The 22,136-nt window shown below is 30.4% G+C and overlaps 2 protein-coding genes across 3 annotated transcripts; one reads left to right on the plus strand and one right to left on the minus strand.

Annotated features, from left to right (window-relative positions):
* The first annotated feature begins 1,040 nt into the window (after nucleotides 1–1,040).
* LOC129916334 (arrestin domain-containing protein 3-like) lies at nucleotides 1,041–7,388 on the plus strand. 2 transcript variants are annotated; one of them, XM_055996199.1, is made up of 5 exons: nucleotides 1,041–1,241; nucleotides 5,784–5,918; nucleotides 5,974–6,188; nucleotides 6,261–6,867; nucleotides 6,934–7,388. In XM_055996199.1, the coding sequence occupies exons 2-5, from the start codon at nucleotides 5,798–5,800 to the stop codon at nucleotides 7,119–7,121; spliced, it is 1,131 nt and encodes a 376-aa protein (XP_055852174.1). In that variant the 5' UTR covers nucleotides 1,041–1,241; nucleotides 5,784–5,797; the 3' UTR covers nucleotides 7,122–7,388. The 2 variants fall into 2 exon arrangements, with proteins under 2 accessions (XP_055852174.1, XP_055852172.1); XM_055996197.1 differs by lacking the exon at nucleotides 1,041–1,241 and adding an exon at nucleotides 1,261–1,747 and having other exon boundaries at nucleotides 6,934–7,387.
* Nucleotides 7,389–9,809: 2,421 nt separating this feature from the next.
* Nucleotides 9,810–15,832, minus strand: LOC129914464 (arrestin domain-containing protein 17-like). The gene is made up of 4 exons (XM_055993733.1): nucleotides 15,424–15,832; nucleotides 11,626–11,981; nucleotides 11,017–11,569; nucleotides 9,810–10,958 (listed from the first exon to the last, which is right to left on the minus strand). The coding sequence occupies exons 1-4, from the start codon at nucleotides 15,533–15,535 to the stop codon at nucleotides 10,549–10,551; spliced, it is 1,431 nt and encodes a 476-aa protein (XP_055849708.1). The 5' UTR covers nucleotides 15,536–15,832; the 3' UTR covers nucleotides 9,810–10,548.
* Between the last annotated feature and the right edge of the window lie 6,304 nt (nucleotides 15,833–22,136).

Genomic DNA, 22,136 nt, shown 5'->3' on the forward strand with positions numbered 1-22,136 from the left:
TGTCAGTTTTGGTCCTAAAAAAAAAATTCAATTTGTCCTCTAGGGAATCACCCAAAACTGATAACTAGAAATTTTGAAAAAAAAAAATTGCTGAATTAGTTAAAGCTCTAGCTCGAGGTACACACAGACAGACAGCCAGACAGACAGACCGACAGAAAGAATTGCCGGTCCCACTTTTTTGCATTTTCCATCATCTTAATGTCATTTAAAATTGTTATCTCGAGTTCGATTTTTTTTTTCCGAATCCTAAACTTGCCCTATAGTTACTGTGACCATTCGTTACGGTTTACCCGGGACTGTCCCGTATTTCTATAGCTTGTCCCTGGTTTTTATTTAGGAAGCCTGGGACGTATAAGTGTCCCGTATTTTGTAATTTGTCCCGTGATTGTCCCGTATTTTCACATTCTCTGATTTTTGTATTCAAAATTTTAATTACTTTGTACGAAAAACAAGAAAACAGTGCTTGGAAAATAAAAGTTGTTTTAATTTTTCGAATAAAAGCATTAGTTTTTAAAAATTCTTCCAGAAATTTTTTTTCGAATAATGAAAGAGAAAGAACAAAAAACCCAGCTTAATTTCAAAACTTTTAAGGACAGTTGAATTCAATATAACAAAATTTCAAAATCATTTAAAAAAAATTCAAATGTTAAAAAAACAGCTCTCACAATTTTGATACAACAATTTTTTTCAGTATCGGAATTTTGCTCATCTGTCAGTATCAAACGAACAAAATAAAATAAAAAAAATATCTCCTAAACCGGGTGAAAACCAAAACAAACCAAATTGTTCAAGGACACGCGCAATTGTAAAGAACTATTTTTTTGTAAAAAAAAAACTCATACAAATCGATTTCAAGTGTTTTTTTTTGGTAATAACATTCTACTAGAACTTAATCTAGTGTCTAAAAATCGAAAAAATTACGAAATTTAAAATATATTTCTATGCTGTATTTTTTGCTTTTTTTGTTTTGTTGCTTTGTTTTTGCTGGTTTGTTTTGATTTTCGCCGAGTTTAAAACGTCAAAATGGTAACTGTAAAAAGAAAGAGAAGACAAGGACAGATGTTCGAACTTCCCTATATAAAGTAATTAAAGTTTTCCCTTTCTCGTCGTAAACGGTAGACATTGTCTAAAATGTTTTGTTGCGGCAGCGTCACTGTTCTTACCTATAGGTTTATCAATTAAAGTGTGTTTATTGTTTGCTTAGGAGAAATGCACCAAATGCTCAGCTAAGGTAGAAACAGGTAAATAAACGCAGTTGTGTATTGGCGATGCGGCTAACATTACATATTACTTTGTTAATATCTCCTATATCGAATAAATATGATTTTTTTTCGCTTATTTTATTCTAAAATTTAACATTCAACCACCACGGGGGTGCTTGAATTTTCACGACTACTGTGTGTCGGTGGTTGCTGCACTGTTATCAAAATCAGCTTACTAATCGATCAAATTCGCTAGAAAATACTTGATAAGATAAAACATATTACAGAAAAAATAAATTTATTTATGTTTTTTTTTTTTTGTCATTGAGGTTTGTATTAAATATTTCCGATATACTATTTAGTAGCAAATTATTTCTGCTTGACTAAAGGATAAAACAAAATAATAGTAGTTAATAGTTAATTTATTCTTCACATAAAAATGGTAGTCAAATGTGAATTAAATGGAATTGAAACTTGGTATTCTTCTGGTCAAACAATAACTGGCAAAATATGCTTGTCACTAGATGAACGGATATTAATTAAATGTAAGTAAGCATTGATGTTGAATTATCCACTATGAGGGGGTTTTTTATGTCTTTTTCATACTTGCAGTCGTGTAATCAATTTATATTGAAATTTTTCCACTAAAATTTCAATGTTTTCTAATTTCCTCATTATTCTTTTGGAATATTATTATGTTCATTCATGAATTAAGTTTGGTAAATTTCTTCAATGCCAAAGCTTTATGTGAATGTGTGTAGGTATTTACTCATTAATGTGATTCACTCCGAAAAAATCAAAAAATCAGGTAGTAAAATATTTAATCGAAATTGTTGAACCTTAGATCAAAAGGCATTATGGAAGACCTACTTAATATTAACACGAGACCATTTGCGAAAATTTAAAATCACAAGTTAACAATGCGTTCAATGTCAATTTTCTTTAATTAATCTTGTAAAGAAAAATAGGAGTTAAATATTTTAAGAATATAACGTCCTGCACACGAGTATGTTTATTATTTATTTTTTTTTTTAAATACAACATACATAATTATCATTACAGTTTTGCTCTCTTACATGTCCGGAACTTTGTTTCCGCATATTTTGTAACTTGTGATGTTTGGCAACCATATGTTAGAACTAGAAGTATTGTTAAATAGGACACGTATTTTATCGTTGTTTTTAAAATAATCATAATTCGAACTTATTTTTCTTTTTGTTTAGTCATTTTGTAGAAATTGTACGATACTACATAATAACAACTGTAGTATGTAAATAGGTTAATTTAAACAATAAATTTTTAACTGTTTCTGTGTTTATTTATCAATTCTGTAATTATCTCGTCAAATAATTGGATCAGTTTGAATAACTTTTGTTTTGACTATCAAATTCATTGGAAAATGAAAAATTAATCCGTACCATCACAGATTAAAATTTGTATTTGTTTGGACGGAGATTTTTTTGAAATTCAATTTCAATTAAGGATTCAGGAGGAAACGTTTTTTAAGTCTCCAGAATAAGCACGAAATTTGGAAGACAAATTTGTATTTATGGTGAATATTGATTTAGAAAATATTTAGAGTAAATCATCTTAAATCAAGATTAGGGTGCCAAAGGAAGTAGGTTAGTAAAAGCTGAAACACAATCACGCTTTGCCGTCGATTTTGACAACTGCCAAAAGTTCAACCATACGAAATCTGTATAACCTCCCACAATGACGCTTTTCTTACGTACGCTTTTTTTGACAAACGTAAGGAAACGTAAGAAAGCAAGCAAAAGTTCAACCAGACTGAACTTTTGCTCGCTTTCTGACATTTATCAGACATAGTTACAGTCACCCACATTATTATTGCGGCAAATGTGAATAAAAAAAAAATAAATTATTGCAAACCTTGGTGTGTTTTTTAATTTCTCTATATAGATTTTGCACAAAAAAACGACATCGAGATATTTTAAATTAAAACAATTTACGTATTAAAAACAAAAAATAATTTAATAATGTTGTAGACTGAGTTTTATTGTTAAAAACAATTTATTTTGATTGGTTTTGTTTTTATAACTATAGGATTAAAGAATAAACAAATTTCTATGCATTTTTTAAACACATTAATATCCTTTTTCATTTTTCCACAATTAAATCAAGATAAAGACCTGGCCCAATAATTTTGTGAGTGACTGTTTTTTTTTTATTTGACAGCAGATTTTTTGTTTCAATCAGCTGTTCGAAGTCAAAGTGACAGAAGCGCGCTTTGAGGATTTCTCAACGTAACGCGATGACGCGTCTGGCAAAGCGTGATTGTGTTTCTGCTTTAAGATTCAGATTCCGATATTGAGTTCCTTAACACTGTGCGACGCACTAGGACAAAATTCTGAAAATTGGTGCATTATTTTTTTTTTTCCAATTTACTGCTTAGAAGAATGTTTCTACTTTTAATATACAATAGATCTTTGTCAGTAAATCTAACGGTTTCCAAACTTTTAAGGCTTAAGTGATCACTGTTTTTTCAAAATAAAATTAATCGTAAAATTATTTCTCTTTTAAATAAATATTTTTTGTCTTTAAAATAAATTTAGTTTGTCTTGAAATACTGGGTTTAAATTAAAACTGTTATAATTATAATCAATAAAAAGGGTTTTTAATAAAAATAGCAACCATAATTGAAACGATTTTTTTTTGGAAAACAACCACTTCAGATTTAAGTAAGCTTTTTAAAAAAATGCTTACACACGGAGAAAACAGACCACATAGAATTAAGCCGATCGCACCTCAATTTAAGCAGATTTCTGCATGGTTTTTTGCTAAGATGACTTTCACCTTAAATTAAGGTGACATCACCTTAAATTAAGGTGACAAGTCACATTAATTTCTTGAATGCGCAAATTAAAAAAAAAAAACTGGCAGCCACCGGGGATTGAACCTACAACTGTTGGGTTACTAGGCCAGTGCCTTACCACTGTGCTATCTCACTGTTGGAAATGAGTATGATAAACTGCAAGTAAAGCTAAGGTGTGACTATAGTTTTTTTAAGGTGAACATTCACATTTAAATAAGATGATGTTCACATTAAATTTAACTGAGTTTAAGTGGAATCACCTTATTTTAAGAGGATATCGCCTTATTTTAAGGTGGTGAAATATAATGTGCGCATCATCTTATTTTAAGGTGACACTTTTTTCTCCGTGCATATGCTTGCTTTCTAGATCAATTTATCAGAATTTCATGTTTGTCCTAAGCAAGATTCATAAAAAATTGAATCCGACCGCATCCGACCCCGGTAACCTATAGGTTTTAAAATAATTATGTTTGACAAGTTTGTGCCTTTTATACTTTTTACCGTTTGATAGGAATTAAAGTGCAACTAAAAGTATTGCTTATACAATTTAATATGTAGGTACTAGATATAGTTTTCTAATCAAAAAAATTTATCAAAAGAATGCAAACCATTTTAAAAATCACATTCTCGATTGGAGAAAGGTAAAACGATGAAATTTACTTCAATTTTTCAGTCAGAAAACAAATAATTACTGTGCAATAATCTCGATGTAGTAAATCTTTCTGTACATTTGAAAAATGATTTGTTATCTGTTAGTTAGTCCCAAAAAATCTTTCCTCAATTTACAGATTAATTTGATTGACTGCAAAAATTGTATTTAATAAATCATTTATTCGATACTTTCTTTAGAAATGATTGTTCAATCGCGTATGAGAAGAATAAATGTCAATATGAAAAAAACTATTATTCTTAGGAATAAGCTCTAACTGAGGTTTATCTGACAATTGAAAAATTAGCCCTTAGAGCCCCCGCATACTACAAACTTTTTACCGTCGGGTTGGGCTCCTTGTGTGCGCACAGGCAGCCGACTAAATAGGAAATTTTACTTTGAAGGCAATTGTGTAGCAAGACAAACTTTTTTTCGGTAGGGCTGTAAAAGTAACGACAAAATGAGTACCCGCATGTATACGTTACTTTTCATACTTGTACCCGCATCGATAATATCGTTACTCGTTACTTTCGTATGCTTCGTATTTTTCGTATATTTCGTATATTTCGTATGTTTCGTATGTTTCGTTACTTTCGTTACTTTCACATGCTTCGTACGTTTCTTACATTTCGTATATTTCATGTATTTGATACTTTCGTATGTTTGGTATTTTAAGTACCTGTATGTTTCGTACGTTGGTATAACTCGTTAAATCAATGTTTTTCATTGATTTTACTATGTTTTATGGTGGCTTTTCCCTCAGTGAACGCGTTGACGCTGTTTAGTAAAAGTCACGTTGACATACCTGCGCATCAACGTAATTTAGGACAACATTGACGCAATAGTGTCAATCGTGTGATAGTCAATGTTTTATACATTGACAATGTGAACTTTGACGGTGAGATGACAGAGAGACTTTGGATTTTTTCTTGACGCGTTGACCGATTTCGTTGACTACACGGTCATAGCTTTACTTACTTTAAGAAAAAAAACTTACTAACTTTAAGAAACAAAATAAAATAATCAAACCGGATGTGCGTGAAACATATTTCTATTAAAAATAAACCTGAGCAAATTGTATCTATCTGTTTATTTACAGCAATTTCTTTTAAAATGGATGGATATGCTTTAGCTGAATGGAATTCTAGTAAAAAGACCGAAGAAAAACCAAAAATTGTCAAAGGAAGAGATGATTTCATAGCTTCTACTACTTACCTTGTTGGTTCTGAAGAATGTAAGTTTTTATTTGATATTTTTTCTTTAAAAGCATTTATGAAAATTTTTTCCAGCAACGTCAATATTGGTTGCAGCCGGAAATTATGCTTACAATTTTTCATGTAATATTCCTGAAAAATGTCCTTCATCCTACAATAGCATGTGTGGTCATATTCGCTACCAAATGACAGTCATTTTAGATTATGGCAATAAGACTGAAGAAATACTAAAAGAATCTTTTCATGTCATTAAGCAACTTGATTTAAGACCACAATCGTCTACACTGAAAGTAAGTAGGTACATAAATAATAATAATAATAACTGTTTGTTAACAATTTATCATAAAAACAATAATTTCAAGCTCCCTGTGGACATGGAAGTATTTGAATCTAAATGTTTTTATGAATGTTGGAAGACTCCATTATGCCTTTATGTGAACCTTCCTCAAGGGGGATTTGTTCCTGGTGAAACAATATCAGTTTATGCTAGGCTGATTAATGATGGGAAAATACCTCTTAAATCTATTTCAATATCTCTGAATCAAGTCGTCACATTTACTTCAAAAACACCACGTCAGCAAACCTTGTCGGAAAGATACAATATGGTTCAAAATTTAAGCAGTTTAGCTGGCAACGCACCCCTCCGAGAATTTCTGGAACGTATTCCAATACCAAGTGTTCCACCTTCCACACAGGAAAACTGCACAACTTTGCGAATAAACTATGAAGTAGAAGTTTCTGTGGATCATGTGAAAGGAAAGAGGGAAGTTGTAGCTAGAATACCGATAGTAATTGGTACAATTCCAATTGATGCGGATGGTTCACCTAAAAATAACAACGATAGAATTCAAGTAGAAGTATCAGATCCCAAGGCTTTTGCTACAAGTATAATAAGCTCTTGTTCAATGGAATCTTTGAATACAAAGTCAGATTCAAGAACACCAGATGAGGTTATATTGAATGCAAATGGTAAGCAATTTCGACTTAAATTATAATTTCATTCTAATCTATTCGTAATTTTTATTAATTTTATAGCTTCTACGTCTTTTCAAGAAGCTTCATTCATGTCAAGTACCAACTTAAATAAAAAAGATAAAAATGCATTAAATAAAGATGTTTCAGGTTTTAAGCCCAAATATCTTTATTATGAATTAAATGAAGACATTGAAATGACTCCAACAACTATGGAAATAACAAAAGAAATAACGATAGCTAGCACATGAGTAAAAATCCTGAGTCATGACTTGAAAATATTTAAGATCAAACAAACAGAACAAAAAAGAAACTTTGTGGTTTTGAAATGTATGTCCAGTAAAATTATATTCATTAAGGTTTTAAGGAGTACAATTTTTGTGTTAATTGTCTTAAGAAAGTAGGTTCATTATATGTTTTTAAGTTTGTTGAATCGTAGACAAAATTAATATCATAAATGTAACATTTTAACCAAAACTAATTAATTCAAATATATGAAGAGAATTTTTTTTTAACTTTTAACTTTTCTTTTCTAAATCTAAAACTAATACAATATTTATTAAAAAAATGCTTATATAAACTCAAGAGAATTTGATTTTGTTTAAAAAAAAAGTGATTAAAAATACGTCATTTTCAACTAGAAAATTTGTTGTTTTATATCAGAAAAAATGATTTTTGAAATTTTGCTGCATTTCAAAATGCGGTGGGATTAAAATTTGGTATAGGTAGTCCTGTACGATACTTTATTTTCATTATAATGAATGATCAAAATTCTGTATTACAAAATACTGTAAATTGAGAATCCTGAAACTGAAAACACTGCATGAGTAAAATCATATAAAAATATCTATAGAAGTGACCCCGATAGTTTCTAGGACCCGAATATTTAATTTCTTCAGCAATATACTAAAAATCCCTAGAGAGAATGGAGCCTGGCCTAGATAATTTTAGCTGTGTTTTATTTTCTTAGTGATCCAGATCAGGTCACTGTATTTATTTGCAAAACAATAACAAAACAAAATCCTGCTTTTGTTGTAAAGCTAATAAAACAATGATTTGATCTGGATCACGAGAGGGAAATAAAACACACCTTTGTTTCCAAAAATTTGTTATAAAAAAAGGAAATTTCACTTATACAAACATATGGAAACAAATATCGAACAAAAAAAAGAGGTTGTCTGTAAAGCCGGTTTACGGACGATGATTTTACGTGATAACGTCGTCGGAAAACAGGTTGTGTGCTTTTGTTTAAAATGAGTCAATTGAAGCGTTTACTTTTTTTCAAACAATCATAATTTACAAGAAAAAGCTAAAAGTAATACCTTTTTTATTTTCTCATTATATGTATTATTTTTTTTATTTTAAAAAGCTTAAAAAAAAATTATGCAATTTAAAAGCCAAGTATTTCTTCTTAAGAATGAAACCATTTTTAAATTTTTACAATGCGCAAAAAGTATAAAAATAATTTATTGAAAAAAATCATTTTCATCAAAAAAAGCAAAAAAAAAACATGAATTTTTCTCTTCTCATGTCATCAATTCCATTTTTTCCCTAACAACCTATAAACAATTTTATACCATGTGAAAGCTTATTTAGCTCAAAATATATATATCGATCAGGTCTATGAGACATCTACAAAAAGAGCTAGAATTTTTTGAACTCGATCAAATTTCATTAAAAAAAGCAAAAAAACATTTATTTTTATGTTCTTCATGGAATCAATTTTTTTGAAAAAAATTTATACCATGTAAAAGCTTATTATTTCACCTTTCATATGACGTAGATATCAGTCTCATTTCAAAAATGCCTACAAGACAAGTTAGAGTTTTTTAAAATCAACCATGTGGAATTTCCAGACTGAGATTACGGTACTTCCCACACTGGTGGCTGTTCGGGGGGCAAATTATCTCCACTGGTGTTTTGAGGTTTTTCTCAAGTTTCTTCATTTAACATTGTGTAGCTTGTAGTTAGTCTACCGTTATGTGTGATACACCAATTGAAAGGTAATTGTATCAAGATGCTCATTAAAGTTTAATAAAATTTCTATCTGCTCTTGGTCAAAAGTTATAACCTGCGCACACATTTAGTCGTGGTCGTGGTCTATAATTACTCCATATACTTTGTTCCTGTATCTTTAAAAAAAAAAAGATAAAAATAAAAATGGATGAAAATCGGTTAAAAACGGTAAAAAAACGTGTTTTTTTTAAATTTGTTTCTTCCGTTATTCAGTCAAAATTCAATAAACGTTTTAAATTTTTTGCACATGTATGCATAAGGCCTACATATCCTATAAGTTTCACCTGGCACCTTTAGAATTGTCAAAAAAAAATTTCCCTACCCAAAATCATCATTTTGTCATAGCCCCAACACGTGTACAACAAAAAAATCAACTTTCTACAACTACGCGTTAAGATTTTAGCCCAAATTTTATCTTTCCGTTTTACCCCTGTTTACCCTATTAAATGACGGAATTTTTAAAAATCCTTCATTTGGATTAAGCTTTAGGTTATTATCTTTCAAATAAGCTATAGAAGATTTTTGTATCTCTAATAGTTTATTTTTAATTGAAATTTTTGCCGCACTGCGAAAGTGCGAGAGTGGAACGGGAGAAAATGGCGCCATTTTTGTGTGGTGGCTGCCATGGTTCATCGATTTATAAGACGTTAACACGTCAAAAAATCGTATAGACAAGTCGTACATATATGTACATATATTATCTTAAAAAAAAGAAAATAATGAAATTTTACTCATTATGTACATACTCGTACAAAAGGAAACAAATATCAAACAAAAATATACTCACTAATTGAACAAAATGTTCATCTTCTTGTCGTCAAATAAGAATTTCCAGAAATTCCACTTATTTAAAAACAAAACAATTAAATACAAACCTCATACGAAACAACACCAATACAAAAAGAAAAAAAAAACAAAGTAGGTATTAATAGCATTTTTTATTATTGTCTTTTCAACTTAGCAACCAAAAATTCCTTTTCAAGGATTTTTCGGCTATCGAATACACACTCCTATAAAGCGGTAGCGCCCCTATAATTATAATTATAATCAATGGTAAAATACTATAGGTATACCTATTATAATTCTGTTTTAAAAATGTCTGTTTCTTGAAATATAGTGATGTAAACTTCTGATCTCAATTTATTTGGCAATGTTGTCCGAGTTCATAGCTGGCCTTAAGAAAAAAAGTTTCCATGGAATAATTTTAATTTCAATTTGTCATTTTTTACCGCCAAAATGCTTTGTTTTCCATTGATTTTTCCAAATCAAATAATTTTTTCATTATTTTTTTAACCACAAGTAGCCTGTCAGTGGGAAATTTCGTCGTCCATAACTCAAACTCGTTTAACTATCATATTGCTTGGATAATAGCTCTCATGAAAACTGTACATTTTATACTTGATGAGCTCAATATGTACACCTCATCCTCATTATAACAATTTTATTTAAATTAATTGGTAAAATACCAACCTAAACACTGTGTTCTTCCAAAAATTTTCTGTGGGGCTCCTCCTCTCAGACAAAAAATCACAAACTGTCAATTTCAAAAACCTTATAAATTTACTTTGTTCAATTTTACCTGAGATACCTATACAAATAAGTAAAACATTCCAACCGAGAAAATCTAATGTTCAATAAATGCAAGTTTGTCTTGTTTTAAGTTCAAGGTTGTGGTTGCCAACCAATATTGGAGCCTTCCTGGTTTTCAACAGAATTTATAACTCTTGAAGCTGATCCGGGTATGGGCATCCCATTAAAACCTGCAGCAGGATAAGGAAGTGAAGGAAACGCTGTTACATTTGCAGATGGATAAGGCAGTCCCGTTGAAGAAGGATATGGTGGCGCTTCTTCTGTTGCAAGTGGTGCTGATGCTTGAGTTGCATTGGCAGATTGCATAGCTTCAGCTTCTTTTGTTAAAGGTTGTTGATCATCAATTCCTGGAGCTGATGGTGTAGCAAAATTATGATAAACAGGATATTTAGGAACGAATGGATCGAGCACACGATGCTCATCGGCTTCGGCATCCACAAATGGTTTATTCATTCCTGTAGCTTCTTCAAATGATGGTGGAACTGAAAATTGAATAAATTAGTACAATGATTATCAAAAAATGTTTGTGTCCTTAATTACCAACTGATCCATATTGAGGTGGCAAATCACCTCCTTCACCTGTTGTATCAACTGGTGCTGTAGGTTGAACAGTAATCACACTGTCGGGATTGGTGGCACTAGCAATAAGCGGAACAGTTCCTATCGTAACACCAGCATGCAAAATTTCATTGTTGGCAAAACAGCCAGTTTCAACTTCAGCTCTTAAATAATAGTACACTCTAATAATATCATCAGAACCAACAGTTGATGGAGGAAGAGGGGGAATCGTGAATGATCCCTCATGTAATTTCTTACAAAATCTAGTCACACCCGGTAATTCCAACGTTGAAATAACAGTTCTGGATTTCTTTTCCTTATGTTCAGGTGAATCACTATGAAATGAGGTTTTCCTAACAAGTTCGACAGAACACTCTTCGATATCTCTATCGGATTCATTATCAAGTGTTACAGTGAAATGTAGCTTCTGTCCAGGGGCGTATCCACCAAATTGTGTGCGTAGCTCTGAATTCAAAGGCCCCGATTCGCAACAGAAACAACAGAAATTTTTTTGTTCTGTGTCAATAACTGCTTGCTGCAGGTCAAAATATATTTAATAAATATTTTTGAACTTAACGTATCTATACTTACTAAATATGATGGATCATAGTTGAGATTAATTGGATGAATAACAGTGAAACAATTAGTATAGACGTCGTCAATACGCATGGGACGGTCCAGTTTCAATTCAACTTCGTAAGAAACATGACCGTATTCGTCAGATATTGACGAAGGAATTTGTGGTGGCAATGGAGTACTAAAAGTGTATTCATGAGTACCGATTGGAAGATCCATACTTCCAACGATCATGGTTTCTGAATGCAAGTATTTACGATCTCCTTTATATTCGACTGTATAATGTTCGGTTTTATTGGTATTGCTGTTGTGTCGGCTTTTTGTCTCTGTCCATCGTACTTTTGCAGATCCTTTGATTGTAATATAGATTCCTATAATGATAAATAAAATAAATGGTGTAATAATGTTTTACTTGCGATCTAGGTAGGTATAGGTAGAGGTACCTATTTCTACTTTAAAGGATTCGTTAAAATCAAAATCGAGACAACAATCACACATGATGATTAAAAATGCAAAAAAAAGTAGGTCTCACAATTTCTGTCTGTTTGTCAGCTTGTTTATTGGACTACAACACACAACAGCCTAAAATTGAAGCCATTTGATAAAAACATGGTTTTTATGGGTTCTGCAAAATTCCCTAGAGGTGAAATTGAAATATTCACCAATATTACGATTTTCAACTGATAATTTGATAAAAAATAAATTTCGATCTCTTATTACATACCTACTATGTAATTTGCAAAAAATTTTAAAACAAAGAACGATGTTAACTGTTATTATGTGAAATGTATAATTGAAAATTTCCATTAAAAAAATGACAAGTTTTCCCCCAAATTAGATTACAAAACACCAAATTTCAATATTTATCAATTGATAGTTGACAATCGTAATAGGGGTGATTATTTTTGGGAGCAAAACTAACGGTACTTCCATATAACCAAAATGAAAAAGGCTTTGTATATTTTTTTCAAAAAGACTCTTAATGATTTTTATTAAAAAAAATCATGTTATTAGGCAAAAAATTAAAGTCGAACTTTTTATAGGTATTAAAAAATAATTTTTACGTTCAACCGTTTTTAAGATATCCGATTTTCTCGTTAAATACTCACACGCTCAATTCAACTTTTTTGAAAATTTTGACCGTAACACATGAAATTGAGTCTTATTTTAGCGGAATATTGAATAACAAAAAAACTAATCGAGCTACAAAATCGAGGTTTTTGGATTTCGTCTTAGTCTGAGTTACTTCAAATCTGTGCAAAGAAAATTTTTTGAATTTCGCATTTTTTTGGATTTTATAAGATTACTTTTGAGCTACGTTTTTAAAACAAAATCTTGAATATTTCAAAAACGGTTTGAGCTACAAAATTTGTGTTTGTATCAAAAATAATGTATTCAAAAGCTACAATTAATGGAAAAATAAAAAACTTAAAAAAGTGTTTTTTTTAAAAAAGTCTCCACTGGCCTCATCAAACCGGAAGTGCACTTCTGAAACTTTAAATTAAAATAAAAAATGACTGGATGAAGCTACAAAATTAATTTTTGCTCAAAAAATTAGCATTTAATTAGCTACAATTTTGGGCATTAAAAAAATATTAATTTTCCTACTTTCGTCCGCTAACTTGTCTTATTTTAGCGGAATTTTGAATAACAAAAAAACTGTTCAAGCTACAAAAACCAAGTTAATGTAATTGAAAAGCACTTAAAAAGCTACAAACTCATTATTTTCAATCATTTCAGATTTTGTCCGCTAACTTCAGACTTATTTTAGCGGAAAATTCAATAATTCAAAAACTATGCGAGCTACAAATTTTTGTTTTGCGCAACAAATTAGCATTTAATTAGCTACAATTAATGAGATAAATTTTTTTTAATTCCGCCACAAAGTGTCCGCCAAAGTAAGGGACGTGAAAATGTAAGATGATGAAATTTAAAGAACACTGAACGAAAAAAGCTAATATTTCTAAACTGGTTGCGATAGAAATTTTTTCTATTTGGTTTTAGAACAGTCATAAGTGCACCTTTCACCCATTTCAGGCCTTTCCATTCTCTACCGGACACCCTGTATGTTTTCATTCACACAACATGGAGACTACACCACAAAGAAATAACGAAACAAGTTATAGTTTACATATTTGGGTTCACAGTCAACAGGCCTATGCATTCAGGTAAAAAAAAATTGTTTTCTGGAATTTCGAAAAAATTTGCATTTTTATATGTAGGTATAATGTTTCCCAAATTCATCGAGGGAGACAGCAAAACAAAGGTGTCTTTTAGCTGTATTTATAACTGAAAAGCAAAAGTTTGTTTGAGGTCTGGTTGGCAATTTATTTTATCCAAAAGTGTTTTTTTCTTATATTCTGAGACAGAAAGGTATTTATGGACCAAAGTCTGGAATCAAGTTTTGGTTTTACAATAAACAGGACTCTGCATTTGTGGTAGGTAAAAAACTTATAATTTGTTTTCTTCATTTTTTTCGAAAACAAAATCAAAGTTAACAACTTGCCAAAAAAATGCATTTTAAAAAATACCCACCACAGAGAAAAAGACCGCATACAATTTAGCGGATTTTAAATTAAATCTGGAAATCTTCTTATTTAAATAAATTTAAATTAAGCGGAAATCCACTTAATTTAAGTAAAAATCTTCTTATTTTTATGATAAGAAGATTTTCGTCTTTAATTAAGTGGATTTGCGCTTAATTTAAAATGGATGTCATTTGTCATCTTGGCAAAAATCCATGCAGAATTCCGTTTAATTTTAAGTGATCTTTTTCTCCGTGTACAAATTAATCCAATATGACATCCAAAGAAATGTCTCTTTAAGAGCTTTTTTTATAAATTAAACCAAAGGTTTTCTCTGAAATCTGGTTGTGTGGAATATTGAATCGAGCGCTTAGCCAGAAGATTTGCTTTTCCTAGTTTAACATTAATTTAATATTTTTTTTTATTAAAAAAAAGAGTTTTTAATCGCATTTTTTATTTGTAAGTTTTTTTTTTGTACTGAAAAATACAAAAAGTTAATGTCTCATTAGTTTTTGTTTTTACAAAAGTTAAGGGGACTCATGGACCCAATAACCTCCATTATATCCGCCACTGCCAGAATGTTGATCATATGAAAATCAAAGATTGAATTTGGTGGCATTTTGTGCAAAAATTTTAACAAACACATTTGATTAGAACAAGGCATAGGTAAACGCCCCCTATTTTTCGGGCTATCTAATAACTAAAGTCATGGATCAGAAAAAGTCTGGCTTGGCAATTGAAAACAAATATATCGTGGTATAAGTAAGGTACACACATGTAACTCCCAACTACAACAAAAAAAGTTACGTGTGTTTACAATTCAATGGATCTTTTTTTTAATAGTTTTAGTTGACTACAACTTAATGATTATTAAGAAAATTGAGTTTATTTTGTTCACCCAAAAAGTGCACAAAGAACTGGTTTAATTCGTTTGTCTTTAATTAAAGAACAGTTAACTTTAGACACCGAAATAGAATAGGAATGGGAGAAACACATGAAAACGTGTTATCACATCACAACACCAACAAAACCTATAGATGAAAAGTAAATAAACAGAGAACCATTAATGTTAACGTTCAATCGAATAGGTGGCTATAAAATGTAACACACGTCATATTAATTCTCTATAAGCAAAAGGCACAACATTCTATATAATACTTTCTGTTGACCAGTATTGCAATTAGTATAGTAGTGCATTTTGTAGTGTTTTTCAATGCACTTTACTTTATTATTATTTTAATTAAAAAGATAAGAACTTTGAGATATAAAAAATGTATCTTTTGCCTACCCCGAACATTTTTCACTTTATCAGTTGTATATATTATTTTTCCATTTAGAACATCTCCACTGTAATACACCGCATCTGGATGATCGTACATAAAAGCACATGATGACGGCATTTTTTCACAAAATAAAAAAATATTTGAATTTATAAGTAAGTATCTTTTGCGTAAAAATACATAAAAGATTAAAGAAAAGAGCAACGAGCTCTATAACAATTGACCTCTATAAACGCTTAGAGACGACTATTTTTGTATTAAAGTTTGGGAATGGCTTGGTCTGGTTTGCTTGCTGCCGCCGCGCCGCAGTATGCCGATGCCGGTTTGTCGGTAAAAATAAACAATAAATAAAAAACAAAGTAACAAAACGAAACGCCGAACGCAAGAATGTGTTAGACACATCCAACAGTTTCGGTGGATCTGCTTGTTTATTTGTATTCTGTTGATGGTTTGTTTTTTGGCAGTAGAAAGCATAATGACGTCATTATGTGGTAGTTTGTTTCTGTTCTGAATATGAATCAAATCAAAATAACAATTTTGGTCATGCGCTGCGCGTCGGGGTACTCATTTTGAAGAATAATACCCATTGGCACCCGCAGATTTTAATAAACGGGTTTTAGGTTAGGTACATTTTTTATGTGAAGTATTTAATATAAATTGGTCATATTCAACACTGTTTTTTGCATACTACAGTATTTATCGCTTACAAGAAACACGCTTATAAGAAAACCTCGCTTAAAAGAAACTCGAACAAAAGCACCGTGTACCTTACCATATATTTTAATGTTGAATTATGTGTTTATAAGAAACACGTTTATAAGAAAAACACTGATAAAAGAAACATTTTTCAAACCACTAACTTTATTGCTCACACATAAAGTTGGCTGGATTTAAGAAACTTTCAAAAAAATCACGAAACTAAAAAAACATGAACCCTTAAGAAAAATTCAAAGCAACCTGTGCAAATGTCATTTGAGTTTGAAATTATTTGAAAAGAATTTCAGTTCAGTGTTCAATTTGTTATTTGTTGTGTTTGTGTTCTTTATATCTCTGCTGTGTTTACCTTTGCTAAAAATGTTGCGAAATAATGGCTGTGTTCCTTTGGGCTCAGCAAAGTACTTTTTAGTGCATCTGAATCCATTCAAAGTCATTTTTTCTATTGAAGAAATGAAGTTGAATACAAGAATACAAACAGAACTACTTAGCAGAAGATACTTCAGGCCAAAGGAACACAGCTAATATTTCACTTAAAACTAAATTGATACAAATAATTCTTGAATAAATTAAATCAGGAAAAAATAGAAAAGAAATCTGTGAAAAATATAAAATAGCTACATAATATATGAAGTTATATAATTGGATTGATGGATTGAATATTTAGGCGAGGACAAGTTTGTGGTACTTCTTGGTGGGTACATTTGTATAAGAAACTTGTTTCTTATATCCGTATAAGAAACTTGTTTCTTATATCCGTTGTAAGAATATAAGAAACACTCGGTTATAAGAAACAAATATTGTGCCATTTTTGAGTTTCTTATAAGCGTTATGTACTGTATTTGCATTTCGCTTTCTAATATATTTTTACTGAAAAAAAATAAAATAAAAATATAAATAAATATGTAGGGGAGAGGTGCGGACAGTGAGACACCCTTTTTTTAAATTGGTATATCTTAGAATGTTTTCAAGATAGCTTAACGAAACTTTGAAGTGAGTTGAAGACATATTTTATCTTAATGTTGCAAAAAAACTTATAGTTAAAGAATGAATGAGGGCATCACATTGGACTAAAATGTAGAAAAAGTCAAAACGTCTCACTGTTTGAAAGGGGTGCGATCAGTGAGACATTCTTAGGTGAAAAAAAAATTAACGAAAACGTCAAATAATTAGGTAATTGACAAGTATATACTTAATTAATTTATGTTACTTTAACCCATTTATTCAAAAAAAAAAAAATTACAAAAAGCCAAAAAAAAAACGAAAGAAAAAACAATACGAAATCATTTTGAAGTCATGCTAAAATAATAGATTTTTTAAAAATCTATATGTCTCACTGTTTGCTTTTTAAAAAACCTATGTCTCACTGTTTGCTTTTTAATAATGTCTCACTGTTTACTTTTTGTCATTTTTCGGAAAAATATAAAATTACAAAAAACGAGAAGGAATTCTAGTTCAATGATATTTTTTTATGAAAGAACTAATAAATATAATACATATGTAAAAAAAGTTCTGTCCACTAACCAGATTTTTTTGTGTTATACACTCTTTTTATAACACTCCAAAAACTACTTTCACCTGATTTTGTGTGATATTTTACGGCGTGGGAAAATGGACAGCTTTAATTTAGTCGGGACAAAATTAAAAGACGCAGACGGGGAAATAAACGTTTTGACCCAAACTAGCGTTACTGTGCTTATTTTCAGAAAAGAGAAAAATGGATTGTCTCACTGTTTGCACCGTCTCACTGTTCGCACCCTTCCCCTACCTATGAATAAATATTTTAAAAATAAATATTTGTTTTATGGTTTTATTTTATTTTTTATGAAAAAATATTATTGCAAGCAAAATCGAAGCAGAAAGTGGTGAAAACATTAATAAAAAAAAAAATGATTTAAGAAAGATTTATGTAAAGCCCTCTTATATCTGTGGGTCAAGTCCATTTCTGTGCAAGTAAGATGCACCTAATTCCTAATCTTATAAATAATATATTTATTTATTTCTTCAATTAAAATGGTCAAAATCAACTGGGAACATAGAGCAATTGGTCTATAAAACATTTTTTTTTTTTTAATTCGTGTTTTATCTAAAAAAAGTTCTCAAAATCCTGTAGTAATTCACAAATTCAATTCAAATCGATTTAGGACGGAGGAATTGAGGAATTCCTCAGGCAGCACTGATAAATCTAAAACATGAGAAAATGCTCACGTTTTTTTTTCACTCTTTTGATGACGACACGGAGGTTTTTTTTTTATTTATAAAAATATCTTTAAAACGCGATAAACGGAAAATCAAAGAGATACTGAATTAGTTACTAAAAAATATGTGCTTTTAGATTTAGATTTTTAAAGACTTCGCTTGCAAGAATGTTTAAGCTGAGAAAATTCTCAACTTGAGTCTATAAAAGGTATTGAAAGTGTTTGGAGAAGGTAAACATTAAAATCCGTTTTTTGGCCTGAAATTCAAACAGTTTTTCGACAATCACCCCTCCTATTACGGTTGGCTTTTATCATAAAACGATTAGAAAACGATTTGCTATTGGAGCACCAATTTTTGTTTGATTAGAAATTTAACTTCGCAGTTTCCTTCGCTCTTCGCCCTTCGCCCTTCTTCCCTATGACATGATAATTGCTTTACTTAAGTCTCAATTTTGGCTTTCAGAAAGATTCGTTTTTGTGTCGTCCTTTGAAAAACGTGAATAACTTTTTATTGGTAAGAGCTATCAAAAATTAGGTCATAACAAAAACTCTAGAAAATGTGATTTTCTATAAAAGTAAAGAAAAATAATTATTCTAAGACCAAAAACGGTGGAGGCGGACGAATCAAAGGGTTAATTTGTTTAGACTTTGCTGTTTAATGTTCCCCAAGTGGTACCTACTCTTTAAAATAAAGCAATACAATAGTGAAACAGAGCCCAAATTAAGCTTTATAGTAGACTAGTAAAAGCCATTTTTATAGGTATAGCATTTGAATTTTATGGGATAAGCGAAGCTATAAATATAAGCTCATAATTATATTTCCGCAATGAAAAAAAAAATTAGTGCGGACACAAACCTTGCTTTGCAGACAACTGTAAACTTTTACAAGTATTCGAAAAGTTACATCAGCTTTTGTGACAGAAAGCTTTTCTTAATTTCAATGTTTTTGTACACTTCTTCAATGGCTCTCAAACTGTTACTCGAAACCCTAATTTTAATTGGTTTTTCCTCTTTTCAGACGGGGTTTTGGAATTTGATTTTCATTTTCCTACTCCGACCGAGAAAAACGGATTTGCACTCACACACTTGCAACTTTTTGTTGCACACATAAAATCGGCTCCGCGGTTATTATAATTTCCATACTAATTTGAGCCGCCTTCGGACCCGTTTCTGAGCAGAAGTCGGACTCAGTTCCGCCTGAGGCGGAGCGGATTTGGACCAAGGTCGGACTGGTTTGCTTGAAGGGAAGGCAGATTTTTGTATCACTTTTAATAATACATGCAAGAAATTTAATCGAAATTGTAAGATGAGAGGTATCAGTTTGAAAGGCGATATTAAGAAAATAAATTTATAAGACATTCTAAAAACAATAACTGTATGAAATTTTAAGAAAATCCATCTGCTTAAACCGTACCTACCTCGATAATACACGGAAGCCGTGGCAATACAAAAACCGCTTTTAAGGAATCTTACACCATCAAAATGTTGTTTTTGACGCGAAACCAATACTTGACCCATAGAGCAAAATTACTAATACATACCAAAAAATTAATTTTGGATTGTCGGTCGTCGGTCGGTTTTATTTTACGTGTGAATTGTTTTCTTAATTTAAATAAATATATCTACTGCAATGAATGATTGGAAATTTTTACACTACTTGTATCTGAACTGAATTTTTATCATACATTGTTATACCTTATTGCACTATTTTTATCTTGTATTTGAATGCGTCATCTCATACAATTGCCAAAACTAAGAAAACTCAAAGAGCAAAAGTAAAAAAAGTATTATTAAAAAACACCACGCAAATCAAAGTTAAAAATAATAATAAGAAAAGAATATATCAAAATCAAGTTAAATTTTTTAATGGCTGATTAAGACCCATCACGGGTATACATAAATAAACAATAAAAACAATACCTACACAAATTGATGCTGCACATATGTATTCATATCCCAATCCGGTGAATACAATCGGTATTTTCAGACTTCAGATCATAAACAAGTTGTCTGCTTGTTATATCAAATGTCAAATTGATATGATCACTAAAGTTATGCATCATAGATGAAAAGATTCGAAGCTCATTTAATTAATACGAAATAAAAAAAAAATCAGCAATGCCTGCGTCGCTGAAAATTGCACCAACAGTTTTGATTCTACTGAGAGAAACTTAAATTTAATAACATTTACAATCACCAGCAGGGTTCCCAGGTTGAGGGGAAAATCACCATTTTTGCCGATTTTCTTCGACGAAAGGGATAAAATAGGGGACGGGGATAAAAAAGGGGAAAAATATCTAAAAGAGGAACAATTTAAACTTACAAAAACGTTAGACACAATCTTTGAACAATGGAATCAATTTAAATAAAACTTAATTTCGAAATAAACTATCGTATTCCACGCTAAGTGGATTTTTTAATTTGACAGCTCTACTAAAAACTAGGGTGCTTCCATTTTTTAATTCACTCCTCAAAATATTTCATTAAGGGAATCTGTACTTTTTTGGGTATATCAAACGAAATTTTCAGCCAGCAGCCGCGGCAGTAAAAAAAATAAAAGTAAAAAAAAAAATACTTATACATTTTTAAGACATTGTTGATAAAAGAGCCTGCCTTAATCGGCATAAATACTCTATGATTTATAAAAATACATCAAATATAGAAAATAATATCCATTTTTTATTAAATAAGCACTGATATTTTAGATTTACCCTCAAAATAAAATTTGTGAAGTAGTTCCATACTTCATAAATTTTATTTTGACTGTTTTTAGTTTGAAAATGAAATGTGTAATTTGAGCTTCATTTTTGTTAATTTTTTTTATTTACTTATGTCCATTATAAAGTTTTTATTCTTATGATAAATTAAATACAAAATGTTTAAAAAAAGATTTAAATAAAAAAAAAATAAAAAAAATAAATACTTGCATTTTTTTTCTGGAAAAAAGGGGATTTTTTTTACGAAAAAGGGGAAAAATAAAAGTTTTGGTGTTAAAAAAGGGGATTTTTATTTTGAAAACCTGGGAACCCTGATCACCAGTGTTGTCTGTTTGACTGGATTTTTCGGTTTTAAGTGAGATTTTTTTTTAGTTTTTTCGTTAGTTGAGTTGTCGCAAGGTCACTATAATATTGTTTTGTTGAAGGTGTATGAAATAGAGGGTAGGTTTATTAATTTATTCTGATTTTTAAGTCCTTTCGTTATCTTACTTTTGTGGCACATGCTGTTGCTTGCTCATCATGAAATTCCATTTTCTAAAAAACTGAGTTAAGTATACATAGTTTCACCTTTTTTGAGAACACTTTTTCGTAACGTGAAATACGTTTAATTTGTCCTTTATTTTTCGAGTTAGTGAAAATTTGTGTTCCATCACACATTTTTCTGAGAACTTTCTTTTCATATTGCGTTTTTCTGTCTTGTTGAGAAGCCATTTTTTTGTTGTTGTTTTGTTTTGCATCCAATTAAAAAAAATGGAGGCAAAACAGCAACAATAACATTAACTCATTTTTCCGGCAAATTAACATTTTTTATTGTTTTATTAAACATTTTAAAACTTACTTTTTCTCATTCCAACAAAATATTTTTTGTATGAAAGATTCGGCAATTGATAGGCTATGTAATGAACCAATGTTCTTTGAAATGTTGGGTTGATTCGGTTTTTAAAGACAATTCCTACATTCCGGGGAGTGTTCATCTAGTACAATATTATGTTTGGTGTTTGGCGGTAAATTGAAAAATATGTCGTCTATTAAATGATCTGCCCGTTTATTAACCGATACAAATAATAATATAATTAAACCGAAAATTTAAAC

This window comes from Episyrphus balteatus, chromosome 3 (genome assembly GCF_945859705.1).
Source record: "Episyrphus balteatus chromosome 3, idEpiBalt1.1, whole genome shotgun sequence".
Lineage (NCBI taxonomy): Eukaryota > Metazoa > Arthropoda > Insecta > Diptera > Syrphidae > Episyrphus > Episyrphus balteatus.